Source organism: Anopheles gambiae, chromosome 2 (genome assembly GCF_943734735.2).
Source record: "Anopheles gambiae chromosome 2, idAnoGambNW_F1_1, whole genome shotgun sequence".
NCBI lineage: Eukaryota > Metazoa > Arthropoda > Insecta > Diptera > Culicidae > Anopheles > Anopheles gambiae.
In genome coordinates this window covers 12,658,274-12,685,453 of record NC_064601.1, presented here as the reverse complement: position 1 = coordinate 12,685,453, position 27,180 = coordinate 12,658,274, and the positions used below count along the sequence as shown (strand labels likewise).

Here is a 27,180-nt window from a genome sequence, read left to right as displayed (position 1 = left end):
CACGGTTGGACGGGAGTATGGTTTAGATTCTGAGGGGGAGGAGGTACCACACAACCCCGAACAAGTCAAAACAGTTAACTGTGCACGAACCTCGTTGAAACTCGTTCGTAGAAGTAGGAGCTGATGTTGTGCTTACACATCTCTGGACGGGTTGAAGCAGATGAAGCACGATGCCGAGGGTGAAAACAAAAATGGAATAAAAAGCTTTCCACCAAAGATTGATGATTTACTAGCAGTGTGGTAGTGTCCATGTCTTTCCCCCATTTTTCGCCCGCTTGTACTGCTACGAGTGACAAATTTATGAGAGATGATCGTGTCGAAAAAGGTACGACAAGATACGCGCTCCTGATAGCTAAAACTGCCCAGCTGTACGTACTGTGTGCCCCGAGGATGTACTGTCCTCAGAAGCCATTGTGCGGATACTTTTTCGGTGTAAGTTCTCTTTTGTGTAGGAGCTTAGCAGAGCTTAACTTCGGGCGAGCGAAGAGTTGTGGGCGGTAATGAAATGTTTGGGGTTGAATATTGAATCGAATTTTCTGCACTTACTTCGCGGAAGGTTAAACAGTACGTATTGAGAACACTGGTGAAAATGTCTGTAAGTTGCTTTTCCATGGAGTTTATGAAGTTACAGAACCAAGCAATGTTTTAAAAGCAAAATCAATGAAAAAAACAACAATATAAACTGTTATACGTTACAGTGTGGTTAATTTAGGAGAAAACGCGCTGAGGGGTTTGCAGAAACTGTTTAATTAATCTTGAAGCAACTGTCCTTTTCTTCGAATTTCCGTTTCGTTTTCTAGATAAATTCATAACTAATTATGAATCAGCAACTCAAACTATTGGTGCAATTTACCGTCTGAACAATTCTATTCAATCCGGAATCCGCCTCAGTTCGTGGAAGATGGAGGAACAAATCCTAATTAATTCATTTTTTTGTAAATTTCTAAACAAATTTCTGAATAATACAACAGAACCGTACAATTCTCTTTAGTCATGATAACTCTATCAACTTTTCGTGCATAATTGATAGCTAAAACAGTCGATTAAAACTCAGAACTCTATTTTAAAACCTCAATTTAATGTTAATGATCACTCAATTTAAAAACTGAAATCAATAAAATGTTAAAATTGTCCACTCAAATTTAAAATAAAAATCATCTGTTTATTGTTTTTTATACATTAAACCCCAGATAGCACCCATGCAATCCAAAGCATTTGCAATGGTAACAATTCACAAGAATAAAGCCGCAAAATCGTTCGGCTTCGTTTCCGTACCGTACTGTAAACTGTATCACATTCCACTGCCCGGTTATGGAAATCTCGTTAGTTGCGAAACGAAAATTTTCTACGGAATAAACCGTTCCGAAATTGAACCACAACGTCCTTTCAATCAACTGTCAACCTGTGTGGATGTGTATTTATTTTTTGTTATTCGTTGCCGGTAAATTCTCGATTCCGAGGATTGCTTTCTTCACTTCGCCGGCCAACTGATGGTCGGCCCCTATGTACTGCACCTCGGGCACGGGGAGCAGTTGAATTCAAGTTCAGCGAATGTGTATAAACTTCACAACTTATGATGCGGTTCTGGCAGGGGATCGTGCAATGAAATAAAAAAAAACGAAAAGCCTTCAAAAAAATTCAACACCAGGGTCACGTTACTGATTGGTTTCCGATTTAAATGCGGCAGTTTGTGTCGGTGTTTGTGGGTTTGCATAAAGCGTTGGTTTTTTGACTCTTGTTTTTTGCACATCCACGCTATCGAGACCCTTTTCGGTGTTCGGGATCGTTTGGTCATGTCATTTAATTAAGAATTTCACTATTCTCCCATCCCCCTTTCCCCCCTTCCGTCGACTGCAGGCCCGAAGAAAGTTCGTCTTACCTACTAGCATGAGCATGTTCATTTTTGCACGCACATTCACACCGCGCTAATCATGCCGGGAGTTACCGGAGCCGAAGTGAAAGGTGGTGCGGTGCGTGGTGACGAAAATTGGGAAGAAATATTGTATGGCCAGCCTTTAATCAGCCAACGCTGGGAAGGTTAACGTAATTTCGCTGTCCGTGGCGCAAATGGTGTGGAGTGGATCGAACGGGGGCTGATTGGACAATACGAGCGGGCCATTGATAAGGATAATTTCTTTTAGCGAGCTAAAATCGGTCGTGACAACGATCGGAGCAAAAAGGGTAGCTTAATTAATGTTTGCACCTTCTGAGCGACGACTCTTCTTATCAGCGATGAATGTATGGTCGATGCTGCCGAGATAGCATCGCAAGGTTGATCGCTTGATTATGAGTGCGTACGTGTGTTTGGTGAAATGTGAAAGTTTCACAGCCCCGCGTAAGGAGATGGTTCTCTGTGTGTGTGTTTTTAATTCCTTTTCTAAATTGTACCAGCATGCACAACAGAGAGGTTCAGAATGAACAATTTCGCATTAAACCTTACCGGATATTATCGCAGGCCTTATTTGGCCGCTTTTCGTTTAACCCGGGTGACAAGGCATACTGTTATCGGTGGCTTACCACCCCTGGAACGCGTTGTTCGATCTTTTTGGGCTTTTTGGGTTATGCTTTGCTTTTGTTAAGATGTCCCGAATCTCTCGTTTACACACGCGACCATCTGATGCGCACTGCACTGCACCGTCATGGCCGGCTGTCGGCGGCTTGAGTACACGAGTACGGAGTGACATGACACACATGTTCCATTAATTTGCCACCAGCGACGCTTATCCTAAGAGGTTGTGCTCGTGCTACACATTAACGCGGGCGGTACGAATCGGAGCCGATCTCCCTTCCCGGTCAGACGGCACAGAAAACGACAGGGCCGACGCGGGTCACAGGATCGAACAAAGCACCGTAAATGGTGAATGTAGATCAAAGCCGTTGCTTTCTTGTCTTTATCTTTAGCGGAAGACGTGGAGGGCTTAAAATATCGGTAAAATACCGATGCACCGCAAACCGAAACGTGAAACGGATTGCGGACAGTGGAGTGAAATCGGATAGTCTTGAGCGTTGATCGCACCTGACAGCTGGTTGGATGTGTATGATGGTTTGGTGGGATATGCTGTTTTGCAATGGTGGGACGAAAATATCACATTTCGACGTCAGATTGTAATGGTGCGATTCGAAAAAATACTACCTGCATCCAAATGTGTAGATCATGTAATTAGTAAATTGGATTCTGGTGATACGGTTGATTGGGTCCTCGAATCACAGGGAATTGCGTGGTATCAAAAGTTTATCAAAAGCATCGAAAATGAAAAAAAACTGTAACAATTTCAGCTAGTTCGATGCTATAACATCTATTTTGTAATAAAATATTTCTATTACCATCAATCCGTCCGTCGAATTTCAAATTTAACCGTTAGCAGATTGAGAATTCATATTAAAAATTCAAAAGCTGAAAAATATAAGAGATCAATTTTTGATGGTTGCTTTCAAGGGTAAAGATTCGGTTCACAGGAATCAATTAGCGCCAATAAAATACCAGCTAAGGTTGCCGCCCGTTCATTCATTCTTCTCGATGCACGTCTCGAGAGCTTTAAATAAACTTCCGTGTTCATACGAGCAGCCACGCCAAACCCACGCAGATTAAACAATCGCGACCGGGTGAAGCAAGAATCCCTAATCACGTAACAATTAATTAGAAGTTGTTATAAGCATCGTTAGCCGGTTGTTTGATTGGGATTGGGTAAATGTTTTGTCAAGCGTCCCGAAATATATAACATCCCCCATCCACCCCATCTGAAAACAACAGGTGGAAAGTTGCTTCCGATCACGACATCACGGAGCGGAGAGAAAACAAATAAAAATGACTCCAAATTTCCGGCTGATGGATACGTGCACGTGCTGAACGTGTAGACAGATCTGCTTGTCTTGTCTTGTATGCGCCTTGCCGGTGCGCGGATACGGTGCGATGCGGATCGTTTCTCGCGCTAGCTGAACCTCTACTCGCTGTACGATAATTAAACGGCTCATCAAATGCGAAACGTGACACGCGAGTCAACGGTTTTCCGGCAAATCTTCGTGTATGTAAGCCGGTAGCAAATGATGGCAGAAATCAACCTGCCATCAGCGTCTACTCTTAAGTCAACACACTGAGACTGAAGCTACGGAACTGTTTATTTTGTTTGCAACATGCTTTTCTTTCTTCTCCCGACTCGACGCTAGCTTATAATGTTTTACCAAGCCTGTGCACGTGATGTTCGCATCTAATCAAAACGATGTGTGTGGGGAGGGGGGGGGGGGGGGGGGTGGCGGGGATGGAGGCGATGGAGAGTGGCAAAAGACGTTGTAAGACTAAGTTGTTCCTAGAGCAAGAAATGTAAACGATACGTCTGCCTTACCGCCCAAGGATGTAAGTGTTGCCAAAGTTTGCGTGACGTCTGGAGCTTTGCGTTGGCAGTTAGCATGCTAACAACACTTCTGTACGCTAAGTATGTGCTTCAAATGTGTGTTGTAAAACCCCGAAAGACGTCAGGGACAACTGCCAAGGGCAGAGCCTTTGCTCAACACTTGCTGAGTGCTCACGCACAGAGAGAAACTTTCCCACCCCGGTGGTCAATTTCCGATTCCCGAAAGTGACGCTTAAAAATCCACGAAAGGAAAAGAATGCCGAAAGCAATCACGTTTCCGATTAACATTGTACAACACAAAAAAAAACGATTGTTAACAGTTGTATTAAGGCTTTGCTTGATTCTCTGAACTTAGCTTAAAATCGTTTCTTAATTCGTAGGAATTCGTATCCTTCTCCTTTGCAAGTAAAATTGATTGCCACCCTCTCTCTCTCTCCCTCTCTCTTGCAAATCGTCACGATCGTTCAACCTATAAAACGGTAAGAGGATTATAGTTTATAGCGAATGAAAACACAAATCCTTTTTCAAAGTGAAATTAAAATTAGCATCCTAAGAACAAGTTCGATTGCTTAATCCTGTAACGATCCGTCCTTAAACCTGTACGCTTGATTTCGCATCAAAATTAATTTAACGAACGGTAGGACGATTAAATCATTAATATTTCAGCACAAATTAAACCCCCGTTTGGGTGCCTTACTGTCGCATTAATATCCACTTGTAGTCTTCGCTAAAGAGAAAAGAAAAGTAAAACCGTGCACTATCGTCTTGAGGTCGTGGGTTAATAAGCAGATACTTTATGCCATTTGTTATCGCGTTCTATTAAAGCAATGCGATGTCCAAAGCTTTGCCAACGCGGGAAAAACAAACCCACCCGCTTCCGCTTGCCACTTGCAACTGATAATTTACCCGAAGCCGGAAGGTACCAGGGTGCCGTTGCGGTTCTGGTGAGGTGAGACGGTAATTTTCAGCATCGTTGAACCTGTCATAAATTATCATTAGCGTACCCGTTTATCGCCTTCGCCAGAGCTTCACGGTTTTATCTTCGGGGGGTTTATTTTATCTCTCATTCTGGAGGTCCAACCCACCGTCTCCTCCCCTCCAATCCAAGTAGAGCATCAATTCGTCCCGTTTGCCGTTCGCTTGGGTGATCGAAGGAGTTAATAACCGAAATTCGACCGGTTTGCTGTTAAAAAAAAAATCGGTCACCGTGGCTGCACTGCCAATCCACGCCGTCCATCGACGAATACGAGGGTGAAAGAGGAGACACGGGACTCGCGAATGTCTCCTCAAAAAGTGCACTATCGAAAAACAGAGGGGGGGGGGGGGGGGGAACAATAAAAAAAACCGCCACCAAACGTTCGGCATTCGTCAGCAGTTCCTCGCCGGATCTGTGGCGAAGGTCGTAAAAATCGAATTTAAAAGGCTTCCCCGTGTTGTTTTTCAAGCGATGCACGCTGTCACGAGTTCAGGAAGGCATTTCGGGTTTCGGTCGTATGATTTGCGAAAATGAACCCATTCGGGTGGAATTTATCGTTGGCCATTTGGCGCATTTGGAGGAAACCGTACCAGGCATCCGGTGAAGACAATTCAGGCGAGTAAAAAGCAGCGCCAGTTTGGGGATGGGATAATGAAGAAATAACGCATTTTTGCTCTGGGTTATGAGAGGTTATTTTCATCGCTACACTGTGAAACAAAGTTGCACTAAACAAGAGGCGTATGTAGTTGTTCCCTGTTGTACTGTTGCGACAGACGAGTAGGCATTGAATTTTGACGTTTGATGTTCGTGAAGTTGTGGTAGTCATAGTGAGCGTTACTTGGTGCTCATTGGCGTACTAAGCCATCAGAGTTCCAGAGAGAAGTTCCAATTAGTAATGAATATAGTAAAGTGCTATAAAGAACAACACCGCTCATACATCTTACAAACATTAGTTTCGGTGAGTTAAAAACCATCCGCTAGCCATCAAAACATCCTTTTATCCTTTCCATGCCTTTCAAAACGAGCATCATCCTTGCGGCTATCCTTGACCTGCGATGGTGAGTTTTCCCTAGCAGAAGGCCTACCAGTTTTATCTTCCTGATTTGATTTAACCGTCCAATTCCACTCTGTCCCTGTCTGGCATCCTGTCCGTGGCTGCCGAAACCATCCCTTCATTTATCACACGCCGACCAGCCAACGGACGTTATGGTTAACTGTGCTGTGGGTATGTTTCGGTACCAGATAGGTCATCCGGGGTACGGTGGATGAGTTGCTCCAGTTTTGGCTAGCTGGTATCGGGCTGGGAGGTTTTTTCGGCTTTCCGTTTGATTCGGCCATTCGGCCCTTATCGGTCGTCTAATGTTCGAGCAGCATAAATGTAATGATGCGGGACAGAAAGGGTTTTTCGAGCTATTGTTTTGACGTTTCGGCGTTGTTTTTCCACCGACAGGCGGATTCGGGATGACAGAGCGTAACGTTAGCAAAGCACACTGTTCAAATAAGCTCCCGAGAACGGATGTCTAGCAAGCGTTCTTTCGCTACGTAATGATCTGTTTACGTTCGTTGGCGTATCATAAATAAATTCGGCTCCGTGTTTTTTGTGTGGTTGTATTGGCTCATTAACTTTCTTGTGCTCGTGGCTAAAGTTTCTATAAATAATCAGCAGTAAAAACTGACCCACAAATGTGTTGAAATGTGTGTGTGTGACGTGTGGGACCATTTTGTACACTGGTCGATCGAGTGTGTGTGCGTTGTCCATCCATCCCGGACCGGTTCCTTCCGGTTGGAATGATTCCCAACGCTTTGGTTGTGATTGAAAATTGATGACGCTGACAATGGTCAGTTTTTACTCTCGGCTAACCTCTCTTCGTAAGCCGTCCCAGCACCGGGTAGCACACAAATGGGATAAAAACGGTCTCGTTTTGACCGGTCGATACGATACGCAGCATTGTCACCCAGCATGTGACGGAAGGGAAGGGTTTGTGTGATTCAATAACCGATTTCCTGTTTCAATTTTCTGCACTTTATGTAACCCACACACTTCTGCAGTGTCCTTTAGTACAACATGCTGGAAACCATTTCCTGCCCCCTCTTCTCCGTGACCCATTCCGAACGTTGTGATCGGGAATAAATGAAATACCGAAACAGCATCCAACCACTCAAGGCTACGACACAGCTGGCGGGACCACATTTGTTGAACATTCTTCCCATGTGCACAACAGCACAACCCCACAGTCGTGGCGCTGGTGGAAAAGCACTTTGCAGTTTTTCTTCGTTTTTCTTTTTCGTCTACCTTCTCCAGAAGCTGAAGTGCTCTTGAAAAGCGTTTCGATAAGGGCTTCAACGGAACGGTACAGCTCCGCGAAAGTGTGCTTGTAAACGTGAATTTATAAGAAAAGCCTCTATCCGACCGGGAAACGAATGCTGGGGCAGAACTTGCGAACATTTTAATGGTGCCGTGCTCTGGAGGGTTTGCTGAGTAGCTGAGAATAATGAACATTTTTACAAGCAAACTACCCCAAAAGGCGCTCTTGCGGTATGCGCCGATCGAAGCAGAAACGTGGTAAGATTCGAAGGGGGGGGGGGAACTTAACCTTGGTAAGCGGACTTTTCGACTGGCGAGACTCAATAGAGCAACAGTTTGAGTGTTGGAAAGCATTCAAGGGGTATAGAAGGCAAATTGCATAGCAAATTGCATAGCTTTAGGCGTTTTAATGATTGTGTGTAATTGATTGCAACTTTGTTGATGGAAACTTTTCCACGGAAGGGAGTGAATATTTAAAAAAGAATATTTCATCTTACATGTCTGCCATACCACCTTACAGTCACCATGCTAGCTCGAATCGTCCATAAACTGCAACCTAGATCGTTTTAAAAGCGATTTCGTTTCGCAAGGCAATTAAATTACTCACCCTGTATAAACACGGTGTCTTGGCCGGTCTTGTTCCGCGGGATAAAACAGCAAACCCCGTTTCGGCAGCCTGTCGGGCAAATGGGAAAAGATATTTCCATTCCGCTCGACAATGAACGCCTCTCGTCCATTTATTTTCCTCCTGTCCTTCAATGCCGGCACACACCATCCATTGTACAGCTCCCACCATGCCTTTCGAAAACGATGCCCCATTAATCAATTAGCTGCAATTTGCACCCGTTGACAACTGTATTTATACAATCCGATTGTGGATGGGAGAGGGCAGCGGTAGCGGTAGCGGAAAAACACATGCAGCGAAAGCACATGCTAAGTGGGCTGCAAATGGTTTTACGGCCGCGTGCTGCCAAACCAGATACAAAACAAGGGAAGCACTCGGTGGTGCGCTTGCAGTCGGCGGGCAAAAAGTGCATCAAGAAAACGGGCCGGAAAATGCACTGCCGGTGTGTGTGAGGTTTTTGGATTGTGGGGAGTGAATAATGCGCAATCCATCGGACGTGGTGGTTGGCTTGCAAATGCGCTCAGTGAATAATTTGTCCTTTTAGTCATGATTTTTCACACTGCTGCTGTTTTCCTTCCCATTTTCCTTTTATTGTACGAAGCGTTTTCTCGACGCAGTGTTGGTAAAAGTTTTAGACATGCAATTTGTTAAATGAATACCTACTGGGGGGGTGAGTTTTTTGTTCATTCTTTTCGACGTTTTTTTTTCCTGTGCTAAAGCGCCCTTGTAAACAATTATCTCATTGAGGGGTTATATTTAGCGCTGTGTAAACTCGCCTACACGCAGGTAAAATCATACAAATTAACATCAACCCTGCGCTTCCTGCGTCTCCTGCACACGAGGAAAGTCATTATTGAGGCGGTAAAATTATAATTATAAACTTGTATGGCTCTGTATTCCATTTTCTCCGTACACTATTTGCCACCCAACCATTCCCAGCAGGCGTGTAAGCGCGGGAGCCATCAGAGGTGCGCCTTTGTCTATGCACTTGAATGACATATTGGTCATGTTGTCTGGGTGGCGTCATTTGGTCCCGTAGATTGGGTTTTTGTGTACGCTAGCCGCTCGCTTAATTGAATCGATGAAGCTTAACAAAGTGGGGTGAAAAATGTAAAAAAAAACCCGTGCCCAAAATATACATGCACGATCAGCATGCTCATGATTGCAACAATCCTGCCGGCGAGACAACAGCGTGATTGTTTGTATGTGTGTGTGTTTTTTGTGTGCGTTTTCTCTGTCAGTTAGCTTGCTTGAAACAATAGCTTCGTTGGTGGGGAACACATTTCAGGGCAGATCCTTTTTGGAGGTGACAAATGGGCGAGCTATTCTTCTCGCGCGCACACAAACACAATGTTCGTGTGCTGACGCGTAAGCCAGCTGAGGAGGTGGGAAAACGATGGAAAGGTGTTTGCGTTTTGGCGAAACGAAAGCTAGCTGGCAGTTTTGTTTTTGGGTGGTATGTTCCGAAAAAACTGTTTGATGAGTAATGGTTTTGTCGCCATCACAAAATAGTCAAACTCCCGCCGTTCTCTAGGGAGAAGTGAGTTGCTATTTTGTGGATTCATCCAGCAATGTTGACACTATGTTTCTTGCACACTTTATGGTGAGACTCTGAGTGTGTGATGAGTTTTTTTTTTCTTTATTGATCGAATACTATAAAATCAATAGTAGACACTGAAAAAAAATGACCCAACGGCAAATCCGTGCCGCGAAAAACACGTCTGGCCGGTGTTTGACAGTTGATAGATTTCCCCGCTCGGTTCGAGCGTTTATACTGACCCGTCGTGTGGCGTTGTACGATGCGATTTTTGTGTGAAAAAAAAACACACACTTTTCAAGCTAGTTTCAAGCTGCTCTGAAACTAATTGCCAATTTGATGAACTTACTACACTGGCGCTGACAATCTGTCATGTCTTGTGCCACTAATGGTAGTACCGTTCGGTACAAGGTACACCGGCGAACAGCTTTCCAGCATTTGCTGGACAGCTAGTAATTGTCAGTAATCGGGGCTGTTTGTTTTCTCCAATTAGCCCAAACGTCTCCGGAGAGATAAATATTTGCCCCGGTAAACGGGGTGTCCGTTGTGTTTCCCCGCGGGCCAGGTTGTGTAAATAAATAAATAAATGGGGTTCTCGTTTATTGCCAAGTAAAAGTGATGACTGAGTTCGTGTTCGTGTAGTGGAATTTTGAAGTGAATTTCACTTCCCCAGTAGTCAGTAGGTAGTTTATGGATGTAGTTTGTTTGCTCGTTTTCAATTCTGGGTTTATTTCCACCGCAGAAACCAGGAAACGGCGAGTCCATCAAAACCACAAACACTTTACCCCCATTTGTTTATGCACACTACAAGTAATATCCGTTCCGATTGCTTCATATTTCGTTGCGTTCTTACCTCTTGTCCTGGGGCAGCAATGCACCACTATTCGATATGCAAAATCCAACGTTTCTTACAGCGTAGAATCGGAGAAATGAGGTATCGATCGCGTTGCAACTGAAGGTAGTGAATCGCATTAAGAATAACTCGTGCGCAGGGAGAAAGGGTTGAGCGCGACTACTCGCGTGTCGTTCGCAGCTACCGGAACCGATGTGGTGTAGGAACGGATCGTACGTTGTGAACATTGGAATACTGGGAATCAGTTTGTTCCAAAGAAAAGTTTATTATTACTATCAAGAAGAAAAACTGCAAATAATTCTGAAGAGTTTGAGCGATTTGCTTGTTATGGTGTGTCATTGGAGTGACAGTTACATCCACAACAGAGTTGATCGTCGGTTTTTGGAAAATGATGGATCGTATCATCGGATTAGTACCCAGGACGGATTAGATTTCGGTCGGTAACAATCATTGGTCGATGTTTAATCAGTTTGTCAATCTCTTCTCTAGCTCAGTCTAGTTACATGAAAAAGATGGACAACTTAGTCCGGACAAAACTGTCAATCGGGCCCTTTCCGTTTGAAGTTCGTAGGCTTAAATTCCAGCCTGTCAGCTGTTTGCATTGTATAGCAGTTTTCGAGCAGCTATCTAAGTGGATATAATATATAGGTGGACTTATCCCAAGGTGTATGAGTTTAGAAGGCTGATTTTTAGCGCTTCTGTTTCTGAATGAAGATTTTAAGAGTGTTTTGAGTATTCGTCAAGCCTCCAGAAAGCTACTTTCAACAAAAGTGTTCACCCATCCTGCCTTAAAGTGATTTTCAAAATTGGTTATATAAAATATGCTATGAGACCACCTGTACTACATACACTTTGATTCTAGATTCCACTACGTGATCTCTTTAATGCACCTTGGGGTAAATGTAAACAACACCGTGTTTTCGAGCATGTACTCGAATCTAATTCTTGCTTTGAGGCTAGAATAATCTAGACTGAAAATTGCAGGCTAGTTTTGTGTGTGGTTTTTGTATGGAGTGTTTACATGATTTCAGCCTCCAACTGTCAAACTCCATACAAAAAGCTGACCAGAATCGTGAAGGGCCCCAATATTATCCTTCTTAAGTTCCAGGGTGTAAACTCAAAGCTATTCCTGACCAAATTAATTTCAACTGTTTCATAAAATGTTGTTGATATACAGATAACAATTCATAAAAGAAAACAATTTTCCATAACTTCCATCTGAACAAGAATTTCTCGAACACTTCCACGAAAACTTTGCGACAATTCCATTCCATTTGCTAGCATTGTTTTCGTAACTGGAATGCATTTTAAACCCCACCACTACTACTACCGACCGACTGCACCGCAACTGTGACGTACATCTCGGTTTGGTTAAGCGCGTTCATTCACCTGATTCAGATATTTAATCCCTCCCCAACAAACCGATTCACTGGGAACGGGGGTGGGAATGAGCCCCCTGGTTTTCCGCACTGGGCGGCCAATTTAATTACTCAATTAGCAAATCTTCAAAGCGCAAAGCGGCTCCGCACCGTTCGGGTGCATCAACCGGCTGGAATGCGAAGCGCTCGGGACGCCGGAATGGTCCGCGCAACCGCGAACGCAGATACAACTTTAATTGAAATGTAATGGAAAAATGTAAATCTTACCCCTTGTTCTGCATGCCCCCATGTTTTTCTCGGGTGCATTTTCTTGCCCTGCTGCAACTGGTCGGATCGCGGTGGCGTAAAGGGTTGCGGGCAGCTAGCAAAACGAGGCTAGCAAACATTGCTTGTTTTGATTGTCGTGTACGATCTGTCAAACGGCTGATGTCGTCGCAACAACTCGAGCTGTGTGTGACCGACCGCTGGCGTGTCCAATTAATTGCCGACATATGGAACAGTGAATTTTGCGTTCGTGGGAGACGGGATTGGGATAGATGCGCTCGGGTGGGTTGTTTGGAATTGTGTTTGATGTTTTGCATTTTGTGTGTGTGTATTATTATTCTTCCAATAATGCAAGTGAAAGTAAACATCGCACAAATCATCGCGCGTTCTCGACCACATGCCCGACGGTTGCCGTTTATTGTTTGTCAGCCGGGAAAGCAAACATTGCCACCAACGAGTGTGCCGTTTTCTTCCGCGGTGCGCTCGCTGCTGACCGACAGGCCTCCCCCACCAAGATGCAGCACCTTGAAGCTGCTTCTCCTGCACCGCAAATCGGTACGAAGAATAATCATCGCGCACGAACAACAAACTCAACGCACCAGCCCCACTGATCACCGGCCATTTGTACTCGCATCGCGACGACAAGCAGGACGATTTAAGTGCAACAAGTCTGCGCACCATTAAAACAAAACGCACGAAATGAAATAAGTTTACACCGCAGGTACACACACACACCACGGATGGGAGCAATGGAGCGTGCAATATTTTATCACCACCTTCAGCGTCGAAAACACACAACAGCGACGGGGTTTGTGGCGATGGTATGCCATTTAACCGGCTGGTAGGCATTGCTGGATGGATGCCTGTTCAATTCCCCTGTAGAAGGGCGAAATTCCTTTCCCGGCAACGTGCTCGTCATCTCCGCGGTCGCACGGTTGCAAGTTTGTTGCACACGATGGACCCGAGACAAAAGGACCCAACCCCGGGAATGGTATGGCAGGTTCGTACGCAATTTAATTTGCGCTCGACGCGTTGCCTGCCGGGTTTTGTAAAATAAAACTTCTCATTACGCGAACGTGCCAGGAATTTTGCTCATTTTCCTGGTAGCGTTTTATGCACCGGAAAAGTTGCGCAGCAAACCGTTCTAATGTGTGTGGTTGTTTATTTTTGTTTTTCGAAGAAAAAAAAACGTTGCTTTGAATCTGTTTTTATTCGTGAGAGAAAAAAGAATGTAACCAATTTGTACCACATGATACCATTCCAGCTGGCTGCCCTTTTCTTGTAAGTTATGGTGAAAGATGTGTTTCGCGAAATTTGTTACTTGCGCAGTACCGGAACAGTGTGGTTAAGAACTGTTCCCACAAAAGTTCAAAGTACTGGAAGAAATTATGTACCCACAGTTATTGAATATTTTATATTTCTGGGAATGCCTTAATGCCTTGCCCAAATGTTTGTCTTCAATGCACAATGAGATTTGGCTATGTAGAAATAAAGAATCTATTTCTTGGTCTGAATCAGTAGGAAACCATTAACTTTTCGTTGATCCAATTGCCATTGATTAACTTTGAAATTGTTGAAACGATCGTCGGCAGCCCCGCGGTGCTGAACCGTAACATATGCTCCACCACTTCAAAAAGTAATCCAATGTCTCCGGAGCAGATTTAGTAGCTCCGCGGCGAAAGCAATACTCATCAGTCAAGGTAGCAGGTTAACTCAATAATCCGTCCGTACCAGCCAGCCGCTCCGTACCCTTTTGCGGCACTGGTGAAATTACTTACGATATGCGGTTTCACTGCCCGGAACACTGATGTGCTGAGGTTGTAACCCTATTGGCCAAAAGGTACACGTCGGTTATTACTCCCCTTTGGTTTCGTGCTCACATTTCGCCGCGGATATGTGTCTTTGCACGCCAACGGCCACCGTTTGCTGACCGTTCGCAAGGGAACGAAATGATGAATCGATTGGAACCCATGTCGGATTCGCATTGCGGGGCCGCCTTTTACATCGTTGACGATTCGCGGCCAAGTCGATTTGGGTGGCACCTAGTTGTGATGCGTGCAGGCCGAACCGGTGGACGCTTCCTCCCAGCGATGGGTGCGATCAAAGCGTTCGAAGGTTTATGGCTTCATGGATGGGAATGGCAAATCAGTGCAGCGTTACTATGCCGCGAAGTACTTCGCCAATTGGTTGGATTCTGAGCAAATACACACTGAGTGCAGCATGACGGATGGTATTAAAACCGGCGCGGCTATGTGTGTTTTTCACGTCATTTTTTGGGTGAATGTTTTCCAAGAGTCTGGTATTGCCCCAAGAGCGCGTACAAGCCATGTGTACTATTAGTACTACGCAGTGGAGACGACAGCATTTTTGGGATCGCTCGAATCCAATTGCTCGACTACAGCCTAGCCCCATGAATTCGTCCACGAAGGAAATGAAACGGAACGTGGGGGGAGGGCACACAGCAGAGCAGAAAAACAGTATTCGCAGCCAAATCGCATAAATAACGCGCGTCAAGGGAGAGCAGAGCGTTGGGGGCTCAGCATTCTTCAGGTCAGCGAATTATGTCAGGGCGCATCGCAATTCGCAAAAAGGGCAACGGAGTCGAATGTACGAAAGTACCAGTATACGGAATGTGGAATGAATTTCAGTGAGATTGAGCGTGCTGATCCACCTTAACAGAAGATTGGAGGGTTTGTTTTTGGGCGGTTGTTGGCAAACAGTGTAGCACGCTTTTGGGGTCGGAAAAAGTAATTATTCTTGGGGCAAACTTTTACTTAATACTGGGAAGCAATAAATTTCCCCGGATATCAACCCCCTCCCGAAGTGGAAGTGGCGAGAGGAGGGATATTGCTGACGCGGTGTAACTCAATTACGCGGAGCAGCACAAACAACTTTTCCTGGAGTGCTGCCAATAGTGTTTTTGGATATTTATTCTTGCATTAATATGGATGATTCAGTTGTCACACCGTAGAATCTGGAGCACTTCCCCGTCTTCTGTTTCAAACAAACAGCTTCTTTTAATGCTATGTACAACTTCCACTTTCCAGACTGCTAACGCTTCCGTACAATAGACACAACGCGCAACCGCAACCGCTGTGGCATTCGTTCCTTCGGAGATGATACCCGGCAGTACGGACGTGCGCGCTGAACCATGCTGCCAATTCTTACCTGGGCCTACCTGCGTCATATTGCCGTCCAGTACCATGCGGAAGCACAGGATCCGTACGGCAGCGTGCAGCTTGTATCAGCGAACCCGCCCCTCGGCACGGAACACGCCGGCCACGCCGGGTACGATTGCGCTCCCCTGCCACTGTTTGCGCTTCCGCGCGACATCGACTCGAGCGACACGGGCAGCAGCGACCTAGAGCGTACGATAGAGCTGACCTTCAGCCCGGCCGGTTGTCGACTGCCGCCCCGGTGGGCCATCCGCAACGACACGTTCCGACCGTTCCAGCAGTCGGCCAAGCTTGCCGGTGGCGGTGGGTTGAACATGCGTTTCCGCGACCAGACGGACACGTACACGGGCAGCACGGGCAGCAGTACGCAGATTGCAGCCTTCCCGCTGATCCACAGCTCAGCGGCCATCGGAGAGTCGGCGGATGCAGCGCACGGCAGTAGTGTAGCGGGTGGACTTGGCTCGGTTGGCTCATTCGTTGCCGTCAACGATGTCATTGGCATGAACATTACGCCGGCATTATCACAGGTAAGATCAGCTGTTCTTGCTTTCCCGTGTGTTTTTTTGTAGCCTTGAACCGAATCAGAAGAACACAATGACGTCGCGGGCTTCCCTCAAACCTCACTGTAAAACGAAGTCGTAAATTTTTACAGGTTCTTTTAGCGCCTCCCGCCACCAGTGCCGGCTCCGGTGCGTCCATCATTGCCGCGGTGAACGGTGCCGCGGCCGATGACAACGGAACGCGCGGCGAGGAAATAAATTCCTTTTACTTTTATGAGGTAAGTTTTGCGTGCGCTTCGCGTTGCTTTTACGCCCTCCCCCCCCCATCCCCTGTGATCGAATCACTACAGTGCGGGTAATGTTTGTTTTTGGGGGGAGCGATGACGGGCGCGGGTCCGTACAAAACAAATCCTTATTCCGTCCGCGGCTACATCCCCCATGCATGCGTGCGATGGTCCAGAGTGGGACATTGGGTGTAATAAAAGTATATGGGCGTGCATTAGTGAGCACGGTTGACGGGGGTTTTTTTTTGGCCGAATCGAGCGGAAAAACGGAGCCTCTGCATTACCATCAGATTGGTGCTTCCTCTTTCCCGCCCCGTGCAGCAGCTTTTATGAAGTCATCAACGCTTCTTATCGTGGTCGAAACTTTCGCTCGGTAAATACCCCCGCAACGGCAGCAGCAGCAGGGGGAGGATTGATCCTTCACGGTTAAGGCACGAGCAGCTGCTCCGGTAAATGGCCATTGCATTGCGTGTGTCGTAAAGATCAAAGAAGAGATGAAGCACACACAGACAAACACACAGAGACTTGTAAGAGTTGGGGATGAAAAATCTCACTGCCCCAAGATTCGCTGCAAAACCACCGAAACAACCGTCAGTTTATTGTGATCGTCGCAACCGCACAACAACAAATTGTTGTAGATTCGGTATGATGGACATTTTGGTCGCACTCTGATGGGGGTGACACACATACACAATACACACACACACACAGCTTGAACCACTTGCCGGGTTCTAATTTTGCTTCTCGTTTTCGCAGTGTTGGCGGCAAGCAGAGAAAACATTTTTGGCATTATCGGTTTTATCATTGACCTGCCCTGCTCGTGCTGGGACGGGGATGTGTACGTGGCAACGCGCCGAACGTAGCAACGCGTTGCTGCACTGAATTGATTTTGTCTAGACGGAATAATTTATAGAGATTGTGTTCGATTCAAGCACGGGGGCGATCGGGGAAGGGTAAGGAACGCGCCAGGACGCCATGCCAACGCCATTCGTGAGTTGCGATGCGGAGCGATTCCGTTGCGTTAGAATGCCGTTGCCAGAAGCGCACGCACACGCTGCTTAGTGGTGTGGAATGTTGTGCGGCGCAACCGATTGTAGACCATTCCCCATCCGGATGCAGCCGAGGGGATGAGGGACGAAAGGTGAAGAATAAGTAACCTTGGCATGAAAAACACGGGAAGAAGGGTGGAACGTGTCCTTCTCCGAGAAGCTGGTAAAGATTTTAAATGGCGTGCGATGTAATCTTGCCGAGAGTTATTTGATGAGGTTGGGTTGTAAATTATAACGAAAGAATAGGTCAGCAAGCTGAATCGCCTGTTGCAATTGGCTGGCGCAAATGTTTGTAAACGGAAAAAATGTAAAGAGTAAATGGACTGTCCACAAAGAATTTTCTATTAGGTACGAATGTGATTCCAAAAGTTTTGTTTTCTGAATTATGGCCAAATTTTCATGGCCAAATTTTGAGAAAATAGATCCAATATGAAGACGATAGCAAAATGAATTCCCAGTCCAGATCTGAAGGGCGTTTTTCGATTATAACTCATAGCTAAGCAATTCTAATACAAGGAAGTAAGGCTCGACACACGCTTCAAGTGTTGCTTAAGAATTGAACTAAGAGCCATAAACGTAAAGGGTTCTAAAGAAACTGTCAAACTGTAGTCAAGCTCAACCGTGGCAGCGTTATACGAACGTCGTACTAGATCATACAATGTTTAAACAGGACTAAAGCGTGTTTTATCGTTTACTTATACGCGCGTTTGATGCTTTACTTCAGCCCGAAATCCACTTCTGGCTAGCTTCAATGAGGCGAGGTTCCTTCGTTTTATGACTACCCCGTAAAGCTTCACAATACGGGTTTTTTGTGTGTGTAAGAAACCTAATAAAAGCTCAAGTGCCGGCAAATGGATTTGCTTATCGATAATCGCGTTTAATAGCGCGAACGAAACAATGACGGTGGCAGAATTGCACCCTCGCTGTTGGCTGGATGACAAAACGGTTGGCGCCAACGGAACGGAATCCATTTCTGCTTTCAAACCCCTGTGGACGACCCGGAAAAATAACACCTCCAAGGATGGCAACAACCTTCCGGAAAAACAGGCACTTCGCGCCTGGCGAAGCGATTAGTTATCGAACGCGAGCGTGTGACGATCCGGTTCCGGCCGTGCAGTCCCCAAAAAAACCCCTCGTCGCTGGTGAAAATTTACGACCACGCACATAACTTTCTGTCCGGCACTGTCCGGAAGTGTGGGTGTGTGTGTGTGTGCGTTTAGGGGGTAGTAATACGTTGACAGCTGGATCGCTGGACACAGTGCTGGTTTTGTCGGGGGATGGTTTAGTGTTTAGTGTGTGTCCCCCGAAAAACCAGGCCACCGAATCACCAATGGGGGTGCTGTGTGTGGTCGTAAAAGCGTACCAACACACGCAAACACGTCACTTAACCCAGTTTTCTCGGAACTCCCGCTGCTGGAAGCGGAAGCTATCGCGCAACACCGAAAGCAACAGCTAGAAGCAATTAAAATTGCTTTTCAACTATGCTGGACTGTCAAATGGTCGGATATGAAGAGCAGAGTGCTGGTGATACTGGAAAACGCCAGGGAATGCCAACCCCGCTGTCATATGACCGTCGATAAAGGGGGTGGGGGAGGGAGGGTGCCGTTGACGAAAGCGTGTCCAATTCCTGGAGTCCTATCGCGAGGGTTCTTTGAAGAGACACCAATACACACACGCTGGGTGTACGAGCTTTGGCACTGAGCTGCATCAAATGCGGCACCCATTTGAGCTTAACCGATTCGGAACCATGTTTGTCCTTTTTTCTTCCTCGACCCCTCCAATCCGTCACTATTGACTGAGATTTAAAAGAAGGGAAGGGTTTTGGTAGCGAAGGTGTCATTTGGAGGGGGTGATCGAGAAGAGAAACGAATAGCAATCTAGCGACCGTGTCTGTCGGTGAGAGCTCAAAGCGCGTTTCGGTCCCGTTCGGTCCCGGATGCAGAAAACAATTAACTCTGGGACGCCCGTTTTACATAACTTCCGTTAGCGCTGGCGTGCCTTTTCATGGGACGAAATCACGTAAGGGGCAATTTTTCACACGGTATGGTACGATCTATAAAGACACTTTCTCTCTCTATTGCGTTCGAAGAAAGGGTGTTGATTGAGGTGTGCTACGGGATACAACCGTCCGTCCGTTGAGCACCATTTTGCTTCAAGCACCCTTGAACGGTGAGATAATTGTTTGGATCCTTTGACTGCCTTTTTGTCGCTGTCATTTGTAGCTGGTGAGGGAGACCGAAGATGAAAAACATTCTTATGCATGTGGATCAACCTTGATGGGAGCGAAAATGGTGTAATCGAATGTATAAGAAGGAAAATACTATATATAAGCAATGTAAACAACTGGCAAAAAGGAAGTCCCGTGTGCCTAATGCTGTAGAAATGAAGTAAGGAGCATATTACGTACGATAGATATGAAAAAGATACATAAATATGCATGACAGAGTTGCAAACAGAAAATACAAAATTGAATTCATCATGCATTTTCCTCATGCATTCAATACATCTGAGTTGATTTTCATGCAAAAATTATTAGACACTTTACTGAAAAGGAACGCAAACATTGCAACCGAAGCCGAAACGCTCGATTGAATGCTTTCCTTCGCCGAAACTCATAAAAAGGTTATTGGCCTCGTGCATACTTTCCCGCCACCCGGCCGGTATGAATCTTATTTTGCTTCGCATTTTTTTTATATCCACTCACCATTTTCTTCTTCACATTATCGACTACCTCAGTGTCCCAGGGCAGTGGGCCGGATATCTTAAACCTCGTCACGCCACTCCCAGCCCATCGCAACCAATTTTTGGCGACCGGCTTTTAAGACTTCATAAAAGCGACGGTACCATCCGGTAAGCGGTTTCCGGTGTCGGACTTGGTTCTAAATTCGGCCCACACATTCTATCCGATCGGAACCCGAGGCCTCATTGAAATTCATCGAGAATCGGGCGGTATTAAATTGTCAAGCCGGCGTAGCACACCCGTTCACCTGCCCTTTGCACATCCGCCGACCGCACGCGGGAACGTTGGTTCCGCTATGACGGAAGCAGGTTAAGCCAGCCATCTTACCTCATCGATTCTGCCGAGGCCGGTGAGTAGGTAGGTGTGTGCCGGCCGCATAACTTCGGTCGGCATTTCATGCGGAACGGGGTACGAAAGAGGCTCTCCTTGCGTGCAGACACTTCTGTGCGACAAGGTACAAATGAAGCAATTTGCATGCATTTTGGGACACCTTTACGGATGAGCGTGTGAGTTCGTATGTGTGTTTGTGTGTTACATTACGCAACTCCTTGCACCTTTATCAGAATGCAATAGAATCGCACATTCGTGCCGGGACAGCAAGGCACCGAAAGGAGATGAAAATGTGTGCAATAACCTTTACGATTGTGAGATCTAATAATGGAGAAAGAGTATGAAAAACGACCAACGATAAGCGTGAGATAACTCAATTTCATTACGCCGAAGTAGATCGCTTCTCTCCAGCACAACAAACCGATAAGGCGAGGCATAAATAAATAATTGCAGGCCCAAGTGAATGAACTTGCTTTATCTCCGTGTTTTTCAATTTGTCATCATTGATGAGGATTAGTGCGTCTACCTAAGACCTTCGCCGGCTTACCGGCCACAGCGATGAAGCATGATGATGCGATCCGTGGTTGTCGGCAGGGCTCGCACAGGGATTATACGACCGGGATTACACGCAAACCGCTCGAGAGTGCTTTTGGGGCCGTATCGGTTTTGCTAGATAATACGGTTAATAGAGTTTGAGCGTCCTACCCTAGTGGTACTAGAGGATAACTGTACAGGTAAACGGTTGTGCATGACTCGTTCCGAAAAGATCCTGTACGTGCTGTAAGATTCTGGGGGGAAATGATTCTACTGAGCAGCTTATGGAAACGCCTATTAACGGGAATAGTTTATGTGCGGCTCTGCTGGATGAAATATTTTGCTCAATCATCCGCACGGCGCACGAACGATGAACGATGCGTGAGGTGATAAGAAAATAATTAAACATTGCTTCGGCCTTCGCTCTGTTCCTGTTCCTGCCGGGCGAGACAAGGCGTTCTCAGTGGATTATGGACGTAGTGAAGTACTATAACAACATAATCCAACACTGAGTACCGGTTTCTGGCTGGCGAAGGTAAAGGAGCACTTGTGCGGATCGTTTCGTTAATGATGCTTAAATGGGATGTTAGCTGTATTACCTTCGGTTAAGATTAACTGTGGAGTGTTACAAAAAAAGCTCAGATGCTCAGTAAAATAAAACAAACTGATTGGAATTGAGATAGTCGGTACATAATCGCACTGTAAACGTTAATTTAACACTGAAATCTTTTCAATTCAACGATTTTAATTAAAAACATTATAGAACGAGGCCATTTTATAATTAAAAGTTTGGGTGGTTTACTCCTTGCACGAATCATCATCCCGATGAATCATATTCCGCTCTAAATGGTTACCCAATCAACGAGATAAAAATAACTGCAGCTCCATGAATAGCCGTTGAGCTGATAAAGCATCCAGAAATAGACGACGGTACACATTTCCCAACGTATCAGTTCCAGGGGACTAAGCATCTTTGCTGACGTTCCATCACAAAACCACCCACGACGTGACCAACGACGCTTATGTCGACCGTTGTGTTTCGTTCCACCCCATCATCGGCCATTCAATTAACCTAAAGAGACCGATTACATTGCTTCTGACACGTGCTACATATGCAGATCGAGTACGACAACTACACGCACGATCGCCGGGCGCGGGGCAATTGAACGATGCCCGCCGGGCAAGAAACTCGTTTTGTTTCAACCGCTCCAGTGCGCGAAATCGGCATTGGCTGCGTAGTGCCATCCACGGCTAGATTCCTATGCTACTTCAAATGCTTTCCATTCCCTTTTTGCAGCTTTTCAAATCTTCGTGCCAGTGATTTTATTGATGCTGAAGGTTTGCCTCACTGCTGCTCGCTCCGAAAAAACCACAAGATGCTCCCGAACCAAATCTTCCATAAAAGGGTTGTTTTCTTTCTCTCTCTCTCTCTCTCTCTCTCTCTCTCTCTCTCTCTCTTTCTCTCTCTAGCGTTATGTCCTGCCAGCGTCAGTGGTAATCGTGGCAGAACGGGAGCAGATGCTGCAATGCAGCAGGGAATTAGCATAACCCATCCGCACGGTACACTAATCGTATGTGACGCGATGCTCGAAGGGGTGTTCCACTCCCTCCCCCCGGGTGCTGGGAGGATACAGCTCGATCGATTTCATGCTTGTTGGCGATTATTTCTACATTTATCTTGATCTGAGCTACGGCTCACCACCATCAACAACATCGCCGTGGCGTACGGCTGCAGTCACCCTTTCGAGAAGTCATCATTGCTTCTGACACTTTGAGAACCGGATTTTACGAGCTGCTCTCGTCCTCCCGCTTGGGGGAAAGTGTACGATTAAGAAGCTGTTTGGATGCCGTACCGAATGATTATATATGTGTGATGGTAGGGCGATAATTTGTTGGGACAGCAACAACAAAAAAAAAATGCGACAAACAGCAGTGTTGTGCTGTCGATTTACGATGCTCCATTGAGCCATGTCGGACACGGCTGTTATGTTTCCTGTGCGGGACATGTAGTTTGTTTAGCACACACACACACACACATACACACACATCCGACTTCCTTACAAGACTTACAGAAAGCTTCCTTTTCTCATGGCTTTTGAGTGCAGAGCATAGCACATGTCAAGAACATTGTGTGCAAATATGTTGAGTTTGCTGTTATTGAGATGATGATAGTGGCGTGATATCTGGAACGGATTTACGCCTGATGGTATGCAAATAAGAGTGTGATGTATTTGCAAAGAAGAACATGGCATGTTTTCAGCATAATCGCTGTCTCGCCCCTGCATCTTCGATGTATTATGGTTGCTTCAATACGTCAGATTTTGATTTAGAGTATTTGAACGATTTTCCAGATATCTTATCGTACGAACACTTCTTGACGTCAAACTTTTCCACTTTTAGCTTCGAGCGCATTCTTACCGTGACCGTCAAACCGTCATCAAACCTTGCAAACCACTCCGGATCGTTTAGCTGGCCCTCTCTCCCTGGCCGGCATGCGGGAAATAGTTATGTTCGCTCTTTGTTGATTGATCGCAGGCACCACCGTTTCCGCCTCCTCCTGCTATTTCCTCAACCTGCACAAAAATGCGCATCTTGGCGATCGCGATGTGCCATTCCCCATCGCTGAGGGCCCGGGTGGCATTCGTCAAAGCAGCAAAAACTTGTTCAATTATCCCGTCGCAATTAAGGGCGCTGGCCGCACGAAGCCAACCGTGCAGGAGAGGATTCCCATCTTCCTGCGTGAAAAAGCAGCAAAAACAAACAAACAAACAAATATTGCAACACAGCCCCTATGCCATGGGGAAGCAGATGAAGTGGTATCGGGGAATGGCATCTTCGCCTCAAGCCACCGGTCGCTCGTTGAAAGGTCTCGGTCTTTGAAGTTTATTGATTTGTGATCATTATCGTGAAGAATTCAGTGCCACCGTCTTGCCACCGTTGCCGCTTCGCTGGCCAACCCGAGCTAATTAACTAATCTGTTGAACACTTCATTATTTTCGACCCGTAGCCGTGATGCAGTTAAGCCGGTCACCTGCCGAGTGGGACAAAAAGAATGGGTACATGAGGACGCAAAAAAAAAAGATCCACCCGGCAGTTTGAGCGCCTGCAATTGCACCCGACTGGATGGGGATGGGGACTTTTTTTAACTGCTGTTGTTTTGCTACCTCGTCCGGCACTTTCACGATTGGATTGGATCTTCTAGATGCAGGCAATTGCATTCGATTTATCTGTACGCCTCACAGCTGGACACAGCGCACGCTGACGGACGCTGTGGTTGGGTGCATTAAATTCCAACCACAGCAGTGGCAGTACAGACTATACAAACAAAGCTAAAACAAACACACACACTCAATGGGTTTCAAGATCCGGCAAGAAACGGAGGCATCAGGTTCTTCGACGCCTCCGATGACCGCTGCCACAATCGGGATTGATTTCGTTTTCTGTGGAAGGAAGATGATTGCGTGTGCGGCAAGCAAAGACTCCCGATTGCGTTCGGCATATGTGGTGCACTCGCAATCGAGTCCCTTCACAGTGGTCTTGCGGTTTGTGGTAAAGGGCAGTGCTAAGTTTTGAAGCCGGTAATTGCAAACCGGCTTCCAGCGTCATCGTTACTTTTTGTGCCATTTCAATGCATTCCTCCCGGTTGTCGATTGGCTTTGCGCGCGTCCACTTGTGGGTTGCGCTTGGAAACATTGATACGTGTTAATTATTATTCTTCGTGGAGTGTGAGGCATCTACGTTGAGGATGAGGCAGTGAACGAGCGGACACAACCCGATGCCCAGCGAGTGCACCAGAGTTATGCGTTCAAATTGATCACGTTGCTGGACAATGCGACAATGAACTGGGTTGGGCAATTTAGCACAATCGGTTTGTTTAGGTTCAAATGTATTTAAGGAATGGTTTAGATCCGGAGTGGTATATTATTAGTATAAATTGTCCATTTAAATACTAATTAAAAGACAACACATGTGAGATCTTGGAAGTATTCTTGGAATAGCATTTGTTTGGGAACATCATCTCACAAAAAAAAAACTAGCAACTATTCGACGCCATTGCTGCGAAATTCTCCGGCAAAGCTCGGTACGTTTCCCGCATCCGGAAAAGCTGCGCCCTGTAAAAGGGTGTGAAAAATGCTGTGGGAAAGAGCTAATTATTGACATAATTAGAGCAGGCCTGGATGCCTGCACTGCATTAATGCTGCCAGGGGCCCACTCGTAGCCGACGTGAGAATGTGCCAAGGTTACATCAAAGCCGTTTACACCTTAGTTCGCTCGAGCTAGCGTGCCCGCATCGAGAAGCAACAGGTCCGTCACATTCAATCGGCCAAATGCAACGGGAGTCATCGTTATCCGCCGGGATCCTGGCCGCAGAATACGATTATGTATTCCGCAGGGCAACACACACACACGCGCACAGTTTAGCGTGTATCAACCACTGCATCAATGGGTGACGCCACGAGGACAAGCATTCCCACACCGCCGGAATAGGGGGAGCAGATGAGTTTCACTGGCGGTTGTCGTCTTGTCGGTTCATGAATATTGCAAAACTGCATACGTCCGTCAGGTGCGACACTTGCAACATGCTTGCCCACAGACGCAAGGTGATGCGACAGAATGCCGTTCCTTGTTGATAGCAACGAGCGCGCTCTCTGCTCCCTGCTAATGGGGATCAAACTCCCGGAATGGTGTCCCGAACGTGTGCTAATGTTTAATAAATGAGCTGCTGCGTGGTGCAAACCGCTGAGTGGTGCAGCAGTGCGAAATGGTGCGCCGGATACATATGCAGTTTGTGGATGCGGTCTAGGCTAGCAAGTTGGATCGTTTGGAGCTATAACGAGGCATGAGCCGAGGTACGTTTACGTCCTCTATTTAAATGGGTGTGTTTGCTAGAACTGAGATTAAATGTTTCGTATCACCTGATTGGTGATGTGATGTTAAAAGATTACAGATAAACAGGAGAAGGTTCTAGCTAAAATGAACGCTGTTCAACTTCAACTGCGAATGCACTCGGGTGGAAGGCTTTACCATGTTGTCGCATTTGGTTATCAAATTTTGGGGGCTGGTGGGCTGCAACGTTTTGCACAAGTCCCATTTGCAAATTTAATCCTTTCGCCACGTGACTCATCATCGGATGCAGTGTATTACACAGCTCGTTTGGCAATGACCTCGGGTTACGTTGCGATACGCAATGAGCAACAGGATGTGCGCTAATTATCCGCCACATTCTGCAGTGGACGGCTCTAGGCAACCCGGGCTGTACCTACCATTGATATGCCATAGCGCGGTAAGCGCTTCTCGAGAGCTCGTTAGTCCAGATTAGTGCATTTTTGTGTGTGTGTTTATGCAGTGAGGTTCATTAAAAGTGGCACTCTTGGGCACAGCCGATTATGAGCTTATTTCAAGAGTCGTTGGTTTATTAACCGTACTTGAACCATCGAATCGAATAACGATGTACAGCATCAAAACTATGGCACAGAGTGAACATTGACTAGTAAAAGCAGGAAGCGAATGAAAAGTTGACTTTGAGCGAATCAGCTGTAAAGTTGCAACATAATCCACACACGTTAAACTTTGCTACACACATTCAACCAACACTCTTGAGAAAGGAATGTCCCTTTATCAGCATAGTTTGCACCCTATAATGAAAGGTAACTAACAGACTGCTTCAGCTGCGCCTCAATGGCATAAGTTGGTCCTTTGGTGCTGCTCTGTGTGCACCTTTGCCTGGGGAAATAGTTTTCTCTAATACACGTGCAACCAAGCAAACAACGCTTTCCACCCGCTCACTGCACTGTATGAGTGGGCTTGATGAAAAACTTTTCCCACCAGTATCAATTACCTTCGGGCGAAAGGTCTAACAAAAAAAAGGCAGTGAAAACAGTAGATCCACACTCCCTTTACCAACACACACACACACACACACACACACACACACACACACACACACACACACACACACACACACACACACACACACACACACACACACACACACACACACACACACACACACACACACACACACACACACACACACACACACACACACACACACACACACACACACACACACACACACACACACACACACACACACACACACACACACACACACACACACACACACACACACACACACACACACACACACACACACACACACACACACACACACACACACACACACACACACACACACACACACACACACACACACACACACACACACACACACACACACACACACACACACACACACACACACACACACACACACAC

The 27,180-nt window shown here is 46.2% G+C and overlaps 1 protein-coding gene across 2 annotated transcripts in view; it reads left to right on the top strand.

The window, feature by feature from the left end:
* Positions 1-27,180, top strand: part of LOC1281161 (cardioacceleratory peptide receptor) — a 50,117-nt gene that overhangs the window by 8,113 nt on the left and 14,824 nt on the right. For both annotated transcript variants that reach the window (XM_061644020.1, XM_061644021.1), the window contains exons 2-3: positions 15,336-15,991; positions 16,117-16,242. In XM_061644020.1, the coding sequence (XP_061500004.1) occupies positions 15,440-15,991; positions 16,117-16,242 (678 nt within the window). In that variant the 5' untranslated portion in view covers positions 15,336-15,439. The remainder of the gene's footprint in view (positions 1-15,335; positions 15,992-16,116; positions 16,243-27,180) is intronic.